This window comes from Scyliorhinus torazame, chromosome 8 (genome assembly GCF_047496885.1).
Source record: "Scyliorhinus torazame isolate Kashiwa2021f chromosome 8, sScyTor2.1, whole genome shotgun sequence".
NCBI classification, from domain to species: domain Eukaryota; kingdom Metazoa; phylum Chordata; class Chondrichthyes; order Carcharhiniformes; family Scyliorhinidae; genus Scyliorhinus; species Scyliorhinus torazame.
Genome location: NC_092714.1, coordinates 50,489,295 through 50,507,349, shown reverse-complemented (window position 1 = coordinate 50,507,349; position 18,055 = coordinate 50,489,295). Strand labels below are relative to the sequence as shown.

The 18,055-nt window shown below is 45.0% G+C and overlaps 2 protein-coding genes across 2 annotated transcripts in view; one reads left to right on the top strand and one right to left on the bottom strand.

The window, feature by feature from the left end:
- Positions 1-7,253: 7,253 nt before the first annotated feature.
- On the bottom strand, positions 7,254-9,578 carry LOC140428735 (putative protein ARB2BP). The gene has a single exon (XM_072515453.1). The coding sequence runs from the start codon at positions 9,348-9,350 to the stop codon at positions 8,289-8,291; it is 1,062 nt and encodes a 353-aa protein (XP_072371554.1). The 5' UTR covers positions 9,351-9,578; the 3' UTR covers positions 7,254-8,288.
- An 8,188-nt stretch (positions 9,579-17,766) lies between these two features.
- LOC140427831 (sentrin-specific protease 7-like) overlaps positions 17,767-18,055 on the top strand; it is a 96,473-nt gene continuing 96,184 nt past the window's right edge. The window contains exon 1 of the mRNA XM_072513578.1: positions 17,767-17,939. The gene's annotated coding sequence lies outside the window, so the exon portion shown is untranslated. The remainder of the gene's footprint in view (positions 17,940-18,055) is intronic.

The following is an 18,055-nucleotide window of genomic DNA, read 5'->3' as shown; positions in this document are numbered from 1 at the left end:
TAACAGCACCCCGACGCACCCGCGTGACATTAGTATACATGCGATAACTGGACTTGACTTCAGCAATGTCCGGCTCCTTCCGCGTCCCTGGCGAGGTGGTCGATGTTGATGACTGCAACCAGAGATGAGATAGGATCCAGAGGTGTGCTAGCAATATAAACCTGTAGGAATAAACAAACACCTTCCCGTGCTCAATTAGTATTATATCATTCACATCATCGCCACTGCTTCCTCGTATACATCCTCTCCGAGCCTTAGTCCCATATCCTGAGCCACTCTGGTGACCTATCTACAAATCCAGATAAGCCCCATTACAAGTGCTGCAGCTGGCAATGCCATGGCTACCCCCCGCTCCCTGGATCCGTCGACCCACCGGAGGGTTCTCTCAATCCTTGTGACGATGGGGTGACTCACGAGGGTATGATTTCAACTGCGGCCAGTGCTGCCACCGCGGACCGGGTTTCACATCTATTAAGGCACATATTTGTCCAGCGATGATTACTGCAGAGGGTCCCTCCCATCAAACCCCTGGTCCCTTTTTACCTGTCATGAGTTTGACCATGACCCTATCCCCTGGTGTCGGTAGTGAAGGGGTATCCTTTCCAGTTAATTTGGTCCAATCTCTATGTTGTTGCTGTGCAATTACCTGACCCTTCAGGGCATGCAGGCGGTTCATCAGATCTTGCATGCATTGGAGTACAGTGCCTTTGCTTATCTCAAGTTCCGCTCCTCCAGTTATCACCTCCTCCGGGAGGCGCATTGCTCTTCCTGGCATTAACTCAAAAGGGGTTAGACCCGTTACTCGGACGGGAATGGCTTTTTGTCGCAACAATTTTGCATGCAGGGCCCGTACCCAATTATTCCCTTCCTGCAATATAGCTTTGGCTAGGCTATTTTCAAGGATTGGTTCATCCACTCTACCATTCCCAAGCTTGGAGCATGGTGTGGGATGTGGAATCTTTGCTGGATGCCAAAAATCCCACAAGCCTCCCTCATGACTTTCCCCGTGAGACTCGCCCCTTGGTCAGAATCCAGTTGAAGTGGCACCCCCGCACCTTGGTATTATTTCATTAGCCAATATCAAAGCCACGGTACTAGCAGTGGCATCCTTACATGGGGATGCTTCCACCCACCGGGGGAATTGATCTACAATCACCAACAGTATGTTCTACCCTGTACCTGAGGCAAAGGCCCAGTAAAATCTAGTTGTAAATTTTCCCCTGGTCCCTTGGGGCTGGGGGCTGACTTCCCATTTATCTTGCAGGGATGGCCTGGTTCCACCAGGGTGCACAGAATTTGGCCACATCCCTATCCATTCCCTTCCACCACCAACATTCCTTTAATAGTTTGATCATGTTGTCTCTCCGTGTGCGCTTGTCCATGGTATACGTCCCACAGGGATTATTGCACGGCCTCGGAGGCTATTATCTTTCCCTCTCTCCTCCATATTCCATCATGGCCTATCCGTCTCCCGTTATTTCTCCACCCCCTCTTTTCCTCCACTAATGCTTGTTCTTGCGCCTGCCTTACATCAATATCAGCATTGCTTGAGGCCTTCACAGCTGCTATTCCTGGAGTCTACATCCCCACCCATTCCTGCTCTAACAGGTCTCTCGCAGCCTGATCGGATCAAACAGTTACCTTGCTGCGCATAATTCTCATTTCTCCGATGGGCCTAGACCTTAATCACGGCTACTTCTAAGGGCTGTCGGGTGGCCAGGATCAAGTCCCTGATTAAATTCTCATGCTGTATGTGTCCTCCACTGGAGGTCACAAACCCTCGCCTACTCCAAGCTGTCATATAGGCATGAACTACGCCAGAAGCGTCCCAACTGTCAGTGTTCACATTGATCCGCTTTCCCTTGTCCCATTCCAGGGCCTTCGTTAGAGCTATTAATCCAGCTATTCATGCGGAGTGGTTCCCAGGGATCTGTTCTCCTGCAATCAATTCACCTTCAGTATCCACTACAGCACATGCCGTACAGGGCTCCCCTCCTATATACTTCCTTGCTCCATCCACATACAAGTTGCTCACTTCCTCTCCCACCAGTGGTTCTTCTGCCAAGCCTCCATTAGTGTCCTCCTCTACTTCCACAACACATTCATGCTCCATTCCTTGTATTGTTAACCCTATCGCGGGATTTTGCCTCATATCTTTACAGATTTCCACATGTCTGTCCCTAGGTAAAATATTAGTTTCCCACTTTGAGCGTCTACTACCCGAGACACCCTGCAGTCTTCCAGCCTCTAAGAGTTGAACAATAGTATGAGGGCTATGGAGTATTATCTTACCCATCAGGGTGATGGGTTCTGATGCATTTATTGCCTATGAAGCGCACGCCAACACCCGCACACATTGGTGCATGCCTGTGGCTACTGCATCCATTTGGGCAGAGTAGTATCCCACTGGTCTTAATTCATCCCCATGCCTCTGGGCTGCTTCATTGGCCTACATTGCACTAGCCCTCCTGGCAGAAGGTGTGGAATGGCTTACTATGGCCCGGCCATCCCAGGTGGGCCCCTTCACCATTACTTGTATAGATTGGAAAAGCCTGCATCTCCTCCCCGCCCTCTAGTCTTTGCTAGCCCTTCCCCCCTTTTGCTAAATCTTGTAGGAGTTTCACAAAGGTTGCTTACCCCTCCACTAGAATTTAAATCATGTTGGCTATTGCTGCACTACTGAAAGTCACTTAGAAATTCTCAAATCCTGACTTCCGGTGACAGCGGGCAGGAGGCAGTCGCACAATGGAGGGCTCCCGTTCGGCAACGGCATTTTCGGGGCTTTAAGCCCGGTCCCAGGGTCCGCGGAGGCGGCAGAAGCAGGGAGAAGGCACGGAGGAGGCACAGTGAAGACACAGGAGGAAAAAAAAAAGAAAAATGTCGAGGGTGAACAAGAAAACGGCCGGAAAAAAACAGCTGGAGGTCTGTCGGGGACTGGCAAGGTCACCGCGGGGTCACCAGGAAAAATGGAGGCTGGAGCACCAGGGAAGGCCGCACTGCTACGGCTGAAGAAATAACTAAGGTGATGGCTGCGGAATTTGAAAAGCAGTTGGCGCAGATTGCGAAATGCATGGGGGCGGTGAGGAAGGAGATGAGGGAGGTTTGGAGTGTGCTGGTGGAGGAGGCGGTTTCCCCGGTGAGGACGGAGGTGGCGAGCGCAATGGCGAGCGCAATGGCGGAGGTGCGAGAGCAAGGGGAGGCCCTGAAGGAAGTGGAGGAGACGTTATTGCAGCACGGTGATCAACTTGCCTTGATGGGGAAAGAGATGTGGAAGGTGATGGATACTAACAAGGATCTGCGAGGAAAAATGGAAGACCTAGAAAACAGATCTAGGCGACAGAATTTGAGGATTGTGGGGCTGCCCGAAGGAGTTGGAAGGACCGAAGCCGACTGAGTATTTTGCCGCGATGCTGGCAAAACTATTGGGGGAGGGGGAGGATCCCTCCCGATATGAACGGGATCGGGCTCATCGGTCGTGGAGGCCTGTACCAAAGGCAAGTGAGCCGCCAAGGGCAGTGACTCTGTGCTTCCGTAGGTACAGGGTGAAGGAGAAGGTCCTGAGCTGGGCCAAGCAGAAGCGGGTGGTGCAGTGGGCTGGAGCTGGTATACGTGTATACCAGGACTTTACTGTGGAGCTGGCAAGGAGGCGGGCTGCCTTCAACCTGGTGAAGAGGGCACTGTACATGAGCAAGGTGCAGTGCGGCGTTGTATATCCAGCGGAGCGGAGGGTGACTTACAAGCTCAGGGACTTTTATTTTGGAACGGCGGAAGCAGCGGAGGAGTTTGCGAAGGCAGAAGGACTGTGGCAGAACTGATAAATTGAGGAATGGCCATGTGCCGATGTCACCTCATGACTGTATTTTCTTCTTTTTTGTATCACTGCGCGCGGGTGTAGAGGCTAAAGGAGCCAATGTTGTATACATTTGGACAAGGGAAGGGATGGGACTGTCACTCGAAATGAGAGTTCTTTGGGGTGTAGGTGGATATGCGGGGTGTGTGCGCTAAAAGGGGATCTTTGGGCTTTCCTAGGGCCGGGCAAGTGGGAAAGGGACCCGGGCGGGGACCTCTAAACCGGCCAGCGAACGGGAGTGAGGTGGGGGGAGGGGCTATCGGAGCCTGGCAGAACAGGGTCCAAGTGGTCTAGCCGGGGGGAAGGAACAGAGGTTGGGAGGAGGAGTTTTACAAGAGGCAATGGATGGGAGGAGCTGGAGACCTGCGGTGGGGTGGGGGGGTGGGGGGGGGAAACTGTGCAAGATTAAGGGTGACTACGGGTAATCCCTGATTCCTTTTTGTCATTTATGTAAACATGCAGGTTGAGGTTCGGGGGTTGGTGGGTAGATGGGATCGTTGTTATCATGGGGACTGACATATCTTGCTGACTATTGTTTATTGTTGATGGATGTAAATGTGGGAGAAAATGTGAAAAAAAAAAAAAAAACAACATTCTCAAATCCTTGAAGCTACTGCAAATCTTGTTACACTGGCAGTTACCTAAAAAGTAAAACACAAAAGATCCATTCGGACAAGTCAATATTAAAATTCGCAATTCCTGTTAGAAGAAAACCTCTTCAGCTATCATTTCAAAATTAAAATTCTTAATGCCTGTAAAAAAACACCTTCAGCTGTTACCAGGCAAGGGCTAATTATCTGCTGTATGAAGAGAGGCGGGGTATAAGCCTTGAACTGGACGTCATTAGTCACCGCCCTCCTTTGTTTGACTTAACCAGAAACAAGGGGAGGGATTTTTAGCAACCACTAATCTACACCCATTTTTGATCCCTCAAACTTTGTTTCCTTTCTTCCAACCAATATCAATTGAGTCTGGGATAATTATTTTTCAACCTGACCCAAAGTTGACACAAAAATCAATCCAATACAGGATCAGACATCAATTCAGACATCTCAAACGCCAAGCAATCTTGTGAAATTAAAATGGCCTCATTCTTACATGTGTGTGAATTTATATCCAGATTAAAATTCCCACATGTGGTTCAGAATAATCCTGGAATCATGCCTCTGGCCAGAAAACATGACTTCAGGTTTCTGTCAACTGTTTGGACTTGAAGCACTTAAATGATTAAACATCAAAAATACGCAACTTCAGGCAGCAAGTGTTTTGAAACGAAAATAATTCATTCCTCAGAAAGATAGCTCTAAATAATATTACCCACAAATCTCCTCCAAATAAACGAAACATGGTACTGCTGCTCGTAAAGTTCACAGCAGCCTTTGTTTTTGCTGTGCTACAAGCTAACACTCTTTCGGTTACAGTAATGATCAAGGCTCACTACCCATTTTCATTATAAAACTTAATACTGTTTGTTTGATTCATTTATCTTTCTTTTTTTCCCCCATTTAATCCAATCCTCAACATCTGATTTCATAGGCATGACCAACCCTTTTAGTAAATTTAAATCTCAAGGCATTTCACCTAACATGTTCCCTCACAGGGATGGTGCATGCTGAGAATTTCTGCTTTTAACTTGCGTTATTGAATTCCCATACATCCACAATTTAATCTTGTATCAAGTAATTCACACACATGTTTTGGGGCAATTTAAAAAACAATCAATAGCATGCTAAAACAGTTAACTTTTGTGCTCCAATTCATGTATCTTTGTCATTTCTTTGTACTTCCCATTTATCCACAGCTGCTCTAAGCAGTACTTCCCCTTTTATCCACACACAACCTCAGAATAATGACACCAGCTTTGTCTGACTGGTCACTTACTCTGAGCCCCTCTGGGGTTCCCTGTTTTGGCCTCCATCGAGTCGTCGTGGGGCCGTACCCGTTCCAATCTTTTTAACGCGTGGTGGTTTATCCTGCTCTGCTCATCGGCATGGCACAAAAGTCAGTCTTTGCCCACCCAACATTAGCGCGTTCTCGGTGTTTGTGGGTGTCCACCGCTACCTACTCGCTACCTTCGCACAACATATGGATCCGACCGCCTGATCCGTACCTCCTCTATCTACTGGGTGGTAAATTGAAATGTACTCACCCGTGTTTAGGAGGCGGATCATTCTGCCAGAATCCTGTGTATGCCCGTGCTCGCAGTGTGCCAAATAATGTAGGAGCGGTTTCAAGACCTGTGTATGGAGTTCTTCCATGTGGGGTTATTCCCTGTGGCTCAGCTCAGTACAGAGAGAAACAAAAACACCACAACCTGGACAAGATGGCTATTTAATCAAGCTTGTTACGTGTACACGGAGAACAGACTGGATATCAGCCAAGACCTGTTCTACCGAACAAAGAGCCGAGCACAGTAATTATACAACGTTCAAAAATCAATAGCCCACCCCAGTTGAACGCGATCCAATCCCTGAAGCTACTTCTTTTAAACTTATCCAATGGAATTGCAAGCAGTGTTTAAACTTCACCCAAGAGTCGCAAGCAGCGCATGATTGATCATCCTGACAGCTGCTTACAATCCCAGCAACTTGCTGACTGTTTATGAGAAACAGTACATGTTTAATGGTTAATAATGATTACTCAGTCCTATAATTAATCTCAATCCTTAATAAAACAACTACACATGCTTACGATTCAGTTTTAAGAGATATCATCGCTAAATCCCCCCCATCACAGTCTAACTAGCTTCCCCCAATATCCTATATTTTCCCACCTTGTCAACCTTGTAGTCATTATTTGCTCTTCTTTATATCTTCTGTCCAGCCTTCTGTCCTGCCACTCACCTTTGCGACCATATGCTTTTTCTTTCAAGCCATATACATGTTCCAGAAGTGGGCAATGGATAGCGACCAAGCACATGAACCACTGAAGATGTCTCCCTCCACAAACCAGAAGTGGAGATCAACTGACTGCTCAGATTTTTAAAATATTGTCCTATCCATTTGGTACATTCAGGCATTAAGCCATTGCTTGCGCTCATTTTGTAGCCTTTAATCAAAACACAGACTAGTGAACTTCTATTCTATTCATTCAAATTATTTAGTTTTGAAAATTAAACCACAGCATAAAGACAATGAAGGCAGCATTGGATAATTCTGTCTAAGTAGGTGCTCAGGTTTGTCATATATTATCCATGGCACTGTCCAACTGTACACACTAGGCTGTTTACAGCCATTCTTTTTAAAGTAACAGACCATTACCACACTTAAATGTCATAAAATTCTTCTGCAACGAGCACTACAGTGTGTAGTTATCAGCTAATTCAGCTCAACTCAGGAATCAAACCTGGAAGCTTCTAGTCTTTGGTGACTGATTGTTACCATTAATCAAAATCCAGACAAGGTTGCAGGTTTTGAAACACATGACTTTATTGCTAGCTGTATTCCGTACAGTAATAAAAACAAGACATAAGCAAATCCAATGTAGAAGTGGAAAGTGATAGGGTGGGATGAAACAAGACTGACTGAATTCTTAATCCATCTGATCCAGATCTGGAGTCAATGTTTTTGTTGTTTCTCAGTGCTTTTTTTTCCCCTTTAAAAAAAAAAAAATTATTCATAATATTCATAAAGAAATATTCATTTTTTTTCAATTAAGGGGCAATTTAGCGTGGCCAATCCACCTAGCCTGCACATCTTTGGGTTGTGGGGGCGAAACCCACGCAAACACTGGGAGAATGTGCAAACTCCACACTGACAGTGACCCAGAGCCGGGATCGAACCTGGGACCTCGGCGCCGTGAGACTGCAGAGCTAGCCCACTGTGCCACCATGTTGCCCCCTGTTTCTCAGTGTTAGGAGTGGTGTTACTAGTGTGTTTAAAACTTAATGCGAGTAATACACAAGATTGTTTCGAGACATTCATTCATTTTAAAAAGAAGAAATGTTTTACCTTCAGAAATAGGACATCATCAAGCTCAGGAGTTCAGATTTGTATTGGCAGAAACACACTAACGTAAACCACTTTCTAGAAAGCTTTAATTTGTTTGAAGAGGGAAGTGCTGAGGTTACCTCTTCTGAGAAAACCCAATTGTTGCATTGGAGTACATTAATTATATCTCTCACACCATAGGCCACAGAATACATCAAACATGCTAAATCTGAGTGAACACAAGAAAAATATTTCTCCCTAGGTAACCAAACAATGTTACTTCAACCACAAAAGTAAAATCTTAGTCGTTTTAAGAGTGAAATTTAGGCTGGGGACTCCAAAGTATTTCCGTTTGTGCAATGCAGCTAGAAATCTGTAACAAAACAAAAAATACCCGAAGCAGCATCCTGAACATTCGTTGATATTTCAGCGGTTAGACCCCTTCTGTCCCCGGTTTCATTAAGTATTGTTGTTTTGTTGGATTCATTTACACAATTCAACAAGCATTGCTACATTCTCTTTCTTTTTGTTTTTGCTCTCAGTTTCCTACTTAAGCTTCTTGTAATAATTGGCAATCGGACGAATGGATTCGTTTTCTGCACATTTGAAATTTTCTTCAAGTACTTGAAAACAGAGTGAAGGCAGGTTGTGGGGGCCAAGTCATGGTTTTGAGTGCCCGCGGAAACCTGCGCACAGCCCGTCCTCACGGAGGGCACAAGCTTGTCTAAGGGTTTGGCGCTCAATAACCAATGGCGACTTCTTTTTCCGATCCAATTCCGACCTATTTGCCCAACGTTTTGATGATCTACATCATGGGCAGAGTTTATGAAAGCCACAGCGTAGACTTTGCTCATTACATCTTTCCGCTCATTCAGGAGGTTCACAAACGCCAATCCGCCGTAACCATGGACAATGAAGGCTACACTCATATCAGGGGAGGTCGATATAAAGTGGTCCCAAATGTAGATGGTGTGCGCTTCAAGACTTTCAAATCCTAGTTTTGGTATTTGTTCAAGCCTCAAGTTATGTTCTTGTTGATCAGAGTCACATGTTGTTTTCTCTTCGGCGCCATCGTCTTGCTTAATAGCCGTAAAGTTGTCATTGCCATTCAATACGATCACTTCATACTGCTCCCCGAGAGCTTGCTTAATAAAAGGGATTTGAGTGCCAGTGTTCAGGCTGTCATGCACAATCAATTGCTGGGACCATGTGCCGGCCCGCATGACTCCACGGTCTTGCAGGAGAACAATTAACTTGGAAGGATTAGTCAAAGCACCTTCAGTCATGAAGCAGAAACTTTGAGAATCGCCAATTTCTGCTGTGTCAAGGGGAATATCGACTCTCTTCAGTCGACATTCTTTCTCCAAGAGTTCATACACGTAGTCGGCCAGAATTGTCCCAAAGGCTTTGTACCACTGGTGGTTCAAGTTCCTGGAATTGCTATATCGTTTATAATCAAATGGCTGGTTTGATTCAGTGTGCCGGAGTTGTCCCTCATCATTGAAATAGTATTTGAATTCTTTTAGTCTTTTTGCATTTTCCAGTTGCTCATGAATCACTGCTCCTTCCATTTTCGCGAACAAATACCACCCGGTGTTCTGAAGCGACGTTTAATCAGCAGATCATTTAAATCTACGCTGTGCTGTTGATTTTCCATGTCCTTTCGCGTACATCGAGAAAGTAAAGTCATTTTGTTGTTTGTGGGGCTATAGGTACCCATCCCTCCCTTATTGCACATGCGGATTTGATTGGCGAAAATGCTGTTTAATTAGGTATTAAAGAAGATGTGGTTCTGGAGTTGTTTGTGACAACTATATGAAAGTATGTTCGAATTGAAATAATTCATCAATTAAATTACAATATTTATGTTGTTTACATAATTTATGCAAGTCATGCCAAACCCCGGAATTGTTGCCATTCATTCAATTCTTCAGGAGCAAATTAAATACAAACTTTCAGGCACATTTTGGCCCAATCATTCACCGTTAATTAATTTTTGGCGCACGCTAATTAGACTTAATTATTTGAGTAATGAATTCAGCTGTACTTAAAACACGTTTTTAATCTCCACAATTTATATTAATGACCAGCAACGATGGGATTTGTACAAGACCTCATTGCAATATTGTTTGTCCCACCCGAAAATTAGTGCTTTTAATTTCAAATAAAAACAGAAAATGCTGGAGAAGCTCAGGAGATCTGGCAGAGTCTGTGTTTCTCTCTCCACAGACGCTTCCAGACAGACCTGCTGAGTTTATCCAGCATTTTCTGTTAGTTCAGAGCATCTGTGGTATTTTGCTATTCTTTGGGTGCTTTTAATTTGATGAGTTATTCAGCCCATTATGGTTAGCACCTCCACACTGTGGCCCACCCCCTGCCAAATTAGTTTAAACGCCCCACCCCCAAGAGCACTAACAATTGGTCCCTCAGAGATGCAACCAGTCCTACGTGTACAGGTTCCACCTTCCCCAGAAATTGTCCCAGTGATCCAGGGAACTAAAGTCCCCCCCTCCTGCACCCATCTGCTCTATCCTCCTTTTCCTATACTCACTAGCACAGAGAGTAACACCGAGATTATAGAGGGGAGGAGTAAGAGTGATCTGATACCTAGCTCCCTAAATTCTTGCTGTAGAACCTAATCTCTTTTTTTTTTCTGCCTGCCTATGTGGTTGGTACCAATGTGAACGATGACTTCACCCTCCCCTTTCAGAATGTCCTGCAGCCGTTCAGTGACATCCTTGACCCTGGCATCAAGGATGCAACACCTCATACTAGAGTCCCATCTATGGTCACAGAAACACCTGGCTGCAACCCTCACTATTGAGTCTTCTACCACTATTACTCTTCCACTCTTACTCCTCCCCTCTTGTGCAGCTGAGCCACTAACAGTGCTGTGATCCTGGCTCTAGTTGCACTACCCTGAGGAACCGTCACTCTCACTTTTCCAACACAGAAAAACAGTTACTGAGTGAGACGCACTCGGGCCGGGCCGGGCCGGGCCGGGCCGGGCCGGGGGGGGGGGGGGGGAACGTGCTGTCCACGAACCTCTCAGCCCCGTGTCTGCACTGCTGTGCCTCCAGCCGATGCTCAAGCTCTGAAACCCAGCTCTCAAGCTGATCAGACCGGTGGCACTTCCTGTAAATATGGTCATTCAGATTACACGGAAAGCCTAGGAATTCCTATACACTGCAGGCTGTGCAAAACAGGGGACTGAGCTCCCCAGTCATACTTTCAGTTGAAAGATGCTTACATTAAATTTATTCCAAGTTGAAGAATTATTGAAGTTATTTTGCAAAATGCTAGAAGTCTTACGTTTTCTTAATGTAGCTTTAAATTGGATACAACTTACCCACTACTTACCAATCAGCTCTCTCCTTTGTAGCCCCTACTCCAGCTCTAATTGTTGTTAACTGTTCCAGAGATCTCCTCTTGCACGCTCCCCTCGGTGCTGCCCACTACTACACCTCTATCTCTCTGCTCTTTATTGAAGCCTTACCTCCCTATGCTTCTTTTGAAGTCTCTCCTCTCTATTCACTCTTTTTTGAGGTCTCGACACACTCTGCGAACTCTTTATTGACGAGCGCCTCTTCTTCTCTGCTTTTTGAAAAATGTTTTTTTTCCAATTTAAGGGGCAATTTAGTATGGCCAATCCACATACCCTGCATATCTTTGGGTTGTGGGGTGAGACCCATGCAGACACTGGGAGAATGTGCGAAACCCCACACAGACAGTGACCCGGATCAAACAGGGATCTTTGGCATTGTGGAGGCACCAGTGCTAACCATGCCGCCCCACTCTGCGCTCTTTATTGAAGTCTCGCCTCTCCTCTCTTTCCGTCCTCTTTAGTGAAATCTCCCTGCTCTTTCCAAATAGAAGGATCTAAATAATCTTCTACAGAGCTAGGCCCCGCGCTGCTTGGCCATGCCCAGGTCGGGACCTGGTGCTCTTGCTGCCCCTCGGCACTCCCGCAGGTCCCATACTGCTTGGCCTCAACCTGGTCTCGTCCTGTATTGTACTGCAGTATCTAGTTGTGTTTTCTCTTTGATTATCTTCTTAGTAATTCATCAAATGGAAAAAAAACACTATCAGCTTTTTCTCATTCCAATTGATGGTGCTGATTTTTTAAAGGTTCTCTTTATGGCTGATGTCTGCCTTTTCTTAAAATGACCATCTTTCTGGTATTGACAGCTGATTTAGCCATGGAGAATTATGTTTGATTATGATATATTATTTTCTCGGCAGCATACCCTGGAAAGAATGAACATCTTGGGCTATATGCTTTTTAAAAAAAGAAGTCAAGAGGATGACCTGGTAGAGGTCTTTAAGAGAAAAAAAAGAAAGACTCACATTAATACAGCCCAAAGTGCTTTGCAGACAACAAAGTGAAATTTGTGTCAATAAGATAGTGAATAGGATTGTCAGGAGACGTGAAGAAAATGGTCGAAAGCAGAACTCGAGACAAGGTGTAGCACGGTGGCACAGTGGTTTGCACTGTTGCCTCACGGCGCTGAGGACCCGGGTTTGATCCCAGCCTCGGGTCAGTGTCCACGTGGACATTGCGCATTCTCCCCCTGTCTGTGCAGGGTAGGTGAATTACCTTGCCAAATTGCCCCTTAATTGGGAAAAAAAAAGAATTGGGTACTCGAAATTTAAAAAAAAAGAACTCGAGGCCATAAGTAAGAGAGAGTCATTGATAAATCTAATTGGAAAGTCAGGAGCGACTTCTTTACCCAGAGAGAGGTTAGTATGCTGCCACAAATAGTAGCTGAGGTAAACAGCACAGAGGAAGGAAGTTAGGCAAGTACACGAGGGAGAAAGGAATAGTATATGTTGCTGGGGCTAGGTGAATAGGGGCAGGAAAATGTAATGTGCAGTACAGGAACACCCCATTTTAAGTAGCGGATACATTCCTGGAAACAATTACTGAAATCAAAATTACTTGTATCAGAACAAGCGTTCCCATAAATGTATTCACTATCACGATATAGGCTCCCAACCCAAGATTTTGACTCCAATATGTAACCTAAACATGAAATACATTTTATTTAGTCAAGAATAAACAAAACACAATCCACAAAATGCATAATTCACAAAAACACTCCCCATTCGTGAAGTGGATTTTCTTCTACCTCACTTTTTTGTACCTGTATATCTTGAACAATGTGGTGAATTGCAGGTTTGAAGAATATTTGAATATATTGTTGCACCTTATACTTTTGCTTTTCTTGGTATAACTCATAGATAGCTGATGACACTTTTATTCTCTTCCCTGACTTTTAAACTTCTTCTGATGAGGGAACATTATCTTTGAAAGTTTGAGACCTCCTTCAATGAACTTGAAAGTCTCCAACATGTTTCAATGTTAATTGTTTGCTATGAGGTGCTTCCTCCTGTTCTTCATCTTTGCCTGATATAGCTAGCTTCTGCTCAAACTGCATCAGCTCCTTGTTGGTCAGTGCTTCACTATGGGACTCCAGCACCTTCACAATGTTATCTTGGTGTCTTTTGCTGTAACCCTTCTTTGCTTGTGGATTTTCTGAGTAGCCCACGAACAGAGGCTAAATCTTGAAGTCACCTTCTGCACTGCCACCCTGTGAAAATGCAGCTGGCTAACAAGCTGGCTTGAATCCTGGTGCAGTTTTCTCTTCAGTTGAAACAAATGTCCTGCTGGTCATTCTCTTCCAAAAAGCCTGTCTCATCCATATGAAAGATATTCTGTGATGTGTAGGTTTCCTCATCAATGTTGGCCTTCAACTCAGCACAGTAATTACTGGTCGCCACGTCGCCTGCACTCACATCTTCACTACTCACTCTTTGTTGCATTAGGCTATATATCTCTTGAATCTATCAATCCAAACACAGCTTACAAGTTTTATGCTATTGAAGGCCCCCCTTTTTGCTGCTCCAGGTTGCTAAACAAACTTTTTCTTGGGTATTCAGCATGTAAGCAGGCATAGTCCTTTGGTTCCGGTCCCTGATCCACACATTCCATAATCACTCCATGTTTTCTAACATGCTGCACACAGTTTGGGTATACTTTATTGCACTTAGATGAGTGCATTTTAGCCACCCTTCCTTGGGTGTTTTTTTGGGATTAAGGATGACTTGCTTCTGTACTGGTTCAATGGGATTTGAGATGGCTAGCATTCATTAACAGAGGGATTGAATTTAAGAGCCGTGAGGTGATGATGCAGCTGTACAAAACTTTGGTAAGGCTACATTTGGAGTACTGTGTACAGTTCTGGTCGCCTCATTTTAGGAACGATGTGGAAGCTTTGGAAAAGGTGCAAAGGAGATTTACCAGGATGTTGCCTGGAATGGAGAGTAGGTCTTACGAGGAAAGGTTGAGGGTGCTAGGCCTTTTCTCATTAGAACGGAGAAGGATGAGGGGCGACTTGATAGAGGTTTATAAGATGATCAGGGAATAGAGTAGACAGTCAGAGACGTTGCCCCCGGGTGGAACAAACCATTACAAGGGGACATAAATTTAAGGTGAATGGTGGAAGATATAGGGGGGATGTCAGAGGTAGGTTCTTTACCCAGAGAGTAGTGGGGGCATGGAATGCACTGCCTGTGGAAGTAGTTGAGTCGGAAACATTAGGGACCTTCAAGCAGCTATTGGATAGGTACATGGATTATGGTAAAATGATATAGTGTAGATTTATTTGTTCTTAAGGGCAGCACGACAGCATTGTGGATAGCACAATTGTTTCACAGCTCCAGGGTATCAGGTTCGATTCCGGCTTGGGTCACTGTCTGTGCGGAGTCTGCACGTCCTCGCTGTGTCTGTGTGGGTTTCCTCCGGTTTTCTCCCACAGTCCAAAGATGTGCAGGTTAGGTGGATTGGCCATGATAAATTGCCTTGTGTCCAAAATTGCCCTTAGTGTTGGGTGGAGGTGTTGACTTTGGGTAGGGTGTTCTTTCCAAGAGCCGGTGCAGACTCAATGGGCCGAATGGCCTCCTTCTGCACTGTAAATTCAATGATAATCTATGATTAATCTAGGACAAAGATTTGGCACAGCATCGTGGGCCGAAGGACCTGTTCTGTGCTGTATTTTTCTATGTAAGTCCAAAGCATAGTCTGCAGACTTGGCAACCCATGGGGCAGATGGTGCCTGAAGGATTGGGCAGATTAGTTATTTGGAGGCTCTTGCACTCACTTCAAGGCCTCGACTTTGCATTTGAAGAATTCCTTCTTAACCTTTAAGGTCCTGAGGGGTATTGACAGGTTGTATGTGGAGAGGATGTTTCCTGTTGTTGGAGAAAGTAGAACTAGGGGTCATTGTTTACAAATAAAGAATCGCTCATTTCACGGGGATGAGAAATTCTTTCCCTGAGGGTCGTGAGTGTCTGGATCTCTCTTCCTCAAACGGCAGTGGAAGCAGAATCTTTGAATATTTTTAAGGCAGAGCTAGATAGATTCTTCATTAATAAGGTGGGGGGGGGGTGCAAGGTTATCTGGGGTAGGCAGGAATATGGGTTTGAAGTTACAATCAGATCAGCCATGATATTATTGAATGACAGAGCAGGCACAAGGGGTTGAGTGGCCTATTCCTGCTTTCAATTTGTATGTTCTGTGTATTCAGTGCCTTCTTGAATAAACATTTTCCATTTTGGTTAGTCACAAGCCAAGTGCTCCCATAAGTTGACAGGCATGTTTGATCTTTTCAGGGATGCTTTGAGAACATCCCCAAAGTATTTCTGCTATCGGCTTGGGAGTCTCCTGCCATGGCTGTGTTCTGGGTCGAGCAGTTGCTGCAGGGGGTTGGTGTCAGGCATTTGAATGACATGTATCACTCAGCGGAGCTAGTTTTGAGTGATTAGCACCTTGATGCCCACTTCGGAGAGGTTGCTACTGTTGAATTACTTTCCTTGCCACCAGATTTGGAGGATCATGTGAAGGAGCCACTGGTGTTATTTCTCCAGTGCTTAGAGGTGTCTGCTGCAGGTTGTCCAAATCTCTGAAGCATATATGAGCACTGGGATAACTGCTACTTGATGATCTTAGTTTCGGGTTTGAGATCCTGTCCTCAAATACTCTTTTCCTCATTTGGCCAAAGGCTGAGCTGGCACGTAGGACCCAAAGAACAAAGAACAAAAAAGTACAGCACAGGAACAGGCCTTTCGGCCCTCCAATCCTGCGCCGACCATGCTGCCCGTCTAAACTAAAATCTTCTCCATTTCCGGGGTCCGTATCCCTCTATTCCCATCCTATTCATGTATTTGTAAAGATGCCCCTTAAACGTCACTATCGTCTCTGCTTCCACCACCTCCCCCGATGATGAATTTGTCATTTATGTCTGCCTTTGTCAAGACAAATTTCCCAAGCTATGGAAAATGCTTTACATTTTCCAGGATCTCACTGTTGATTTTAATTGACTGGGGGTGAGGTATGCTGTTTTGTCTGGCCAGATTAGTCTTTATCCTAATCTTTATTTTTCTTGATGGTGCACATCATCATTAACAGCTCAAGTTAACTCATTATGGTTGCCGCCTTTTAAACGCCATCGCATCATGGCAGTTCTAATTTCTGTTCCAAAGTGACTTCCTTTTGGAAGCAGTTGCACCTCGACATTCATGAATGTTTGCTAGCCATCTTGCACCACGTAGTATGTGGTACCACCAGAGGCTGTGTGCTGGAACTCAGTACTTTTCTCATGAGGTTCTTCAGTTACTTGACAGTTTCCCCACCAAGATGGCTACAGGAAGTCAACCTGGAAGTCATATGCCTTCTCAAGAATCAGTGCAATGGGGATCAGCTGTGTAGCCTTACTAGACTACATAAGCAGAGCACCAAGCCCTGCTTGGTGAATACAAGGAAGGTACTGGTATCCTGCTGACCTTAGACTTGATGAAAACCCTGATTTGGACTGAACTTTGGCTTGTATGAGAACCTGTACTATGTTGAGTTTCCCTGGGAAAGATTTAAGTAGGGATGTATTCTGTGTAAAGTTAGGCTCAAAAGAATCCTTTCTTTTTTTGTTTTGCTGGGTATCTGAAGACCTTTAAATAAATGTTCAGTTTTTGGTATTTGGACAATATGAACTATTGCACCCTATCTTTCACAATCCCCTGGCAACATCACCAGTATGACAAGGTAAAATGATAAAACAACACCAGCCAAGGTACACTGTTTGCACAATCTTGCTAGTTGCATGCCTTTTTGAACCCTTTTATATGCCCAGAGTCATCTTTTCACAGAATGTTTATGGTGCAGAAAGAGGTAATTTGGTCCGTCATGTCTGCATGGATTCTCCAAATGACCATGACTTGGTGCCATTCCCTTGAATTCTCCCTGTACCCTTGAGCATGTTTCTATTCCATCTACTGCCCTCTTGAAAGCTTTGATTGAACCTGCCTCCACCACCTTTCCAGACTGAGAATTCGAGACCCAAACCACTCACTGTGAAGTTTTTTTGTTCTCTCATTGCATTCTCTTGCAAATCACTTAAAATCATGGTTTTATAAACCGGAACAGCTTATCTATATCGACTCTGAGCCCATCATGATTTTGAACATCTCTTATCAAATTTCTTTTTGTCTCCTTCTCTCCAAGAACTGTTCTAATTTATTCTCATAAGTTTCTTACAAGTTTTTATTATAGCATCTCCTGCACCCCCACCAATGCATTTGTGATGTTCAGAACTGTACACAATACGCCATCAGAGGTCTAACTAGTTCTTGTGTAAGTTCTTGTACTCGGTGTCCCTATTAATGAAAGCCAGAATGCTATGTGCTTTATTAACTGCTTTCTATCCTGCCACCTTAGCTGATTTATGGACATGTACACCCAGGAGCCTCTGCTCCTGCATCATCAGAATTTTACCCCCTACCATGTTCTTCTTACTAAAATGCATCACCTCACACTTCTCCACGCTGAACTTCACCTGCCACCTACCTGCCCATTGCACCAACCTGTTTATGTACTTTTGACGTTTACACTGTCCTCTTCACAGTTTATACTTCAAGTTATTCAGGAAAAGCAAGGACCCCAATACTGACCCGGGGATCCCCACTACAAACCTTCCTCCAGCCCGAAAAATATCCATTGACCATTACTCTCTGCTACTTATTATTCAGCCACATCCACGTTGCTGCGACTCCTTTTTATCCCGTGAGCTACAGCTTCTCGAACAGCCGGAGGTGTGGCTGTGTAACAAGTAAGTGCCCTTTGAGAATCCGTGTCCGCGCCACGGCAGGAGCACTGTCCGAAAACCGCCAAGCCCGCGTACGGGGAACCGCTTCCCGACTCCTTCACCGAGTTTCCCCGCACGGC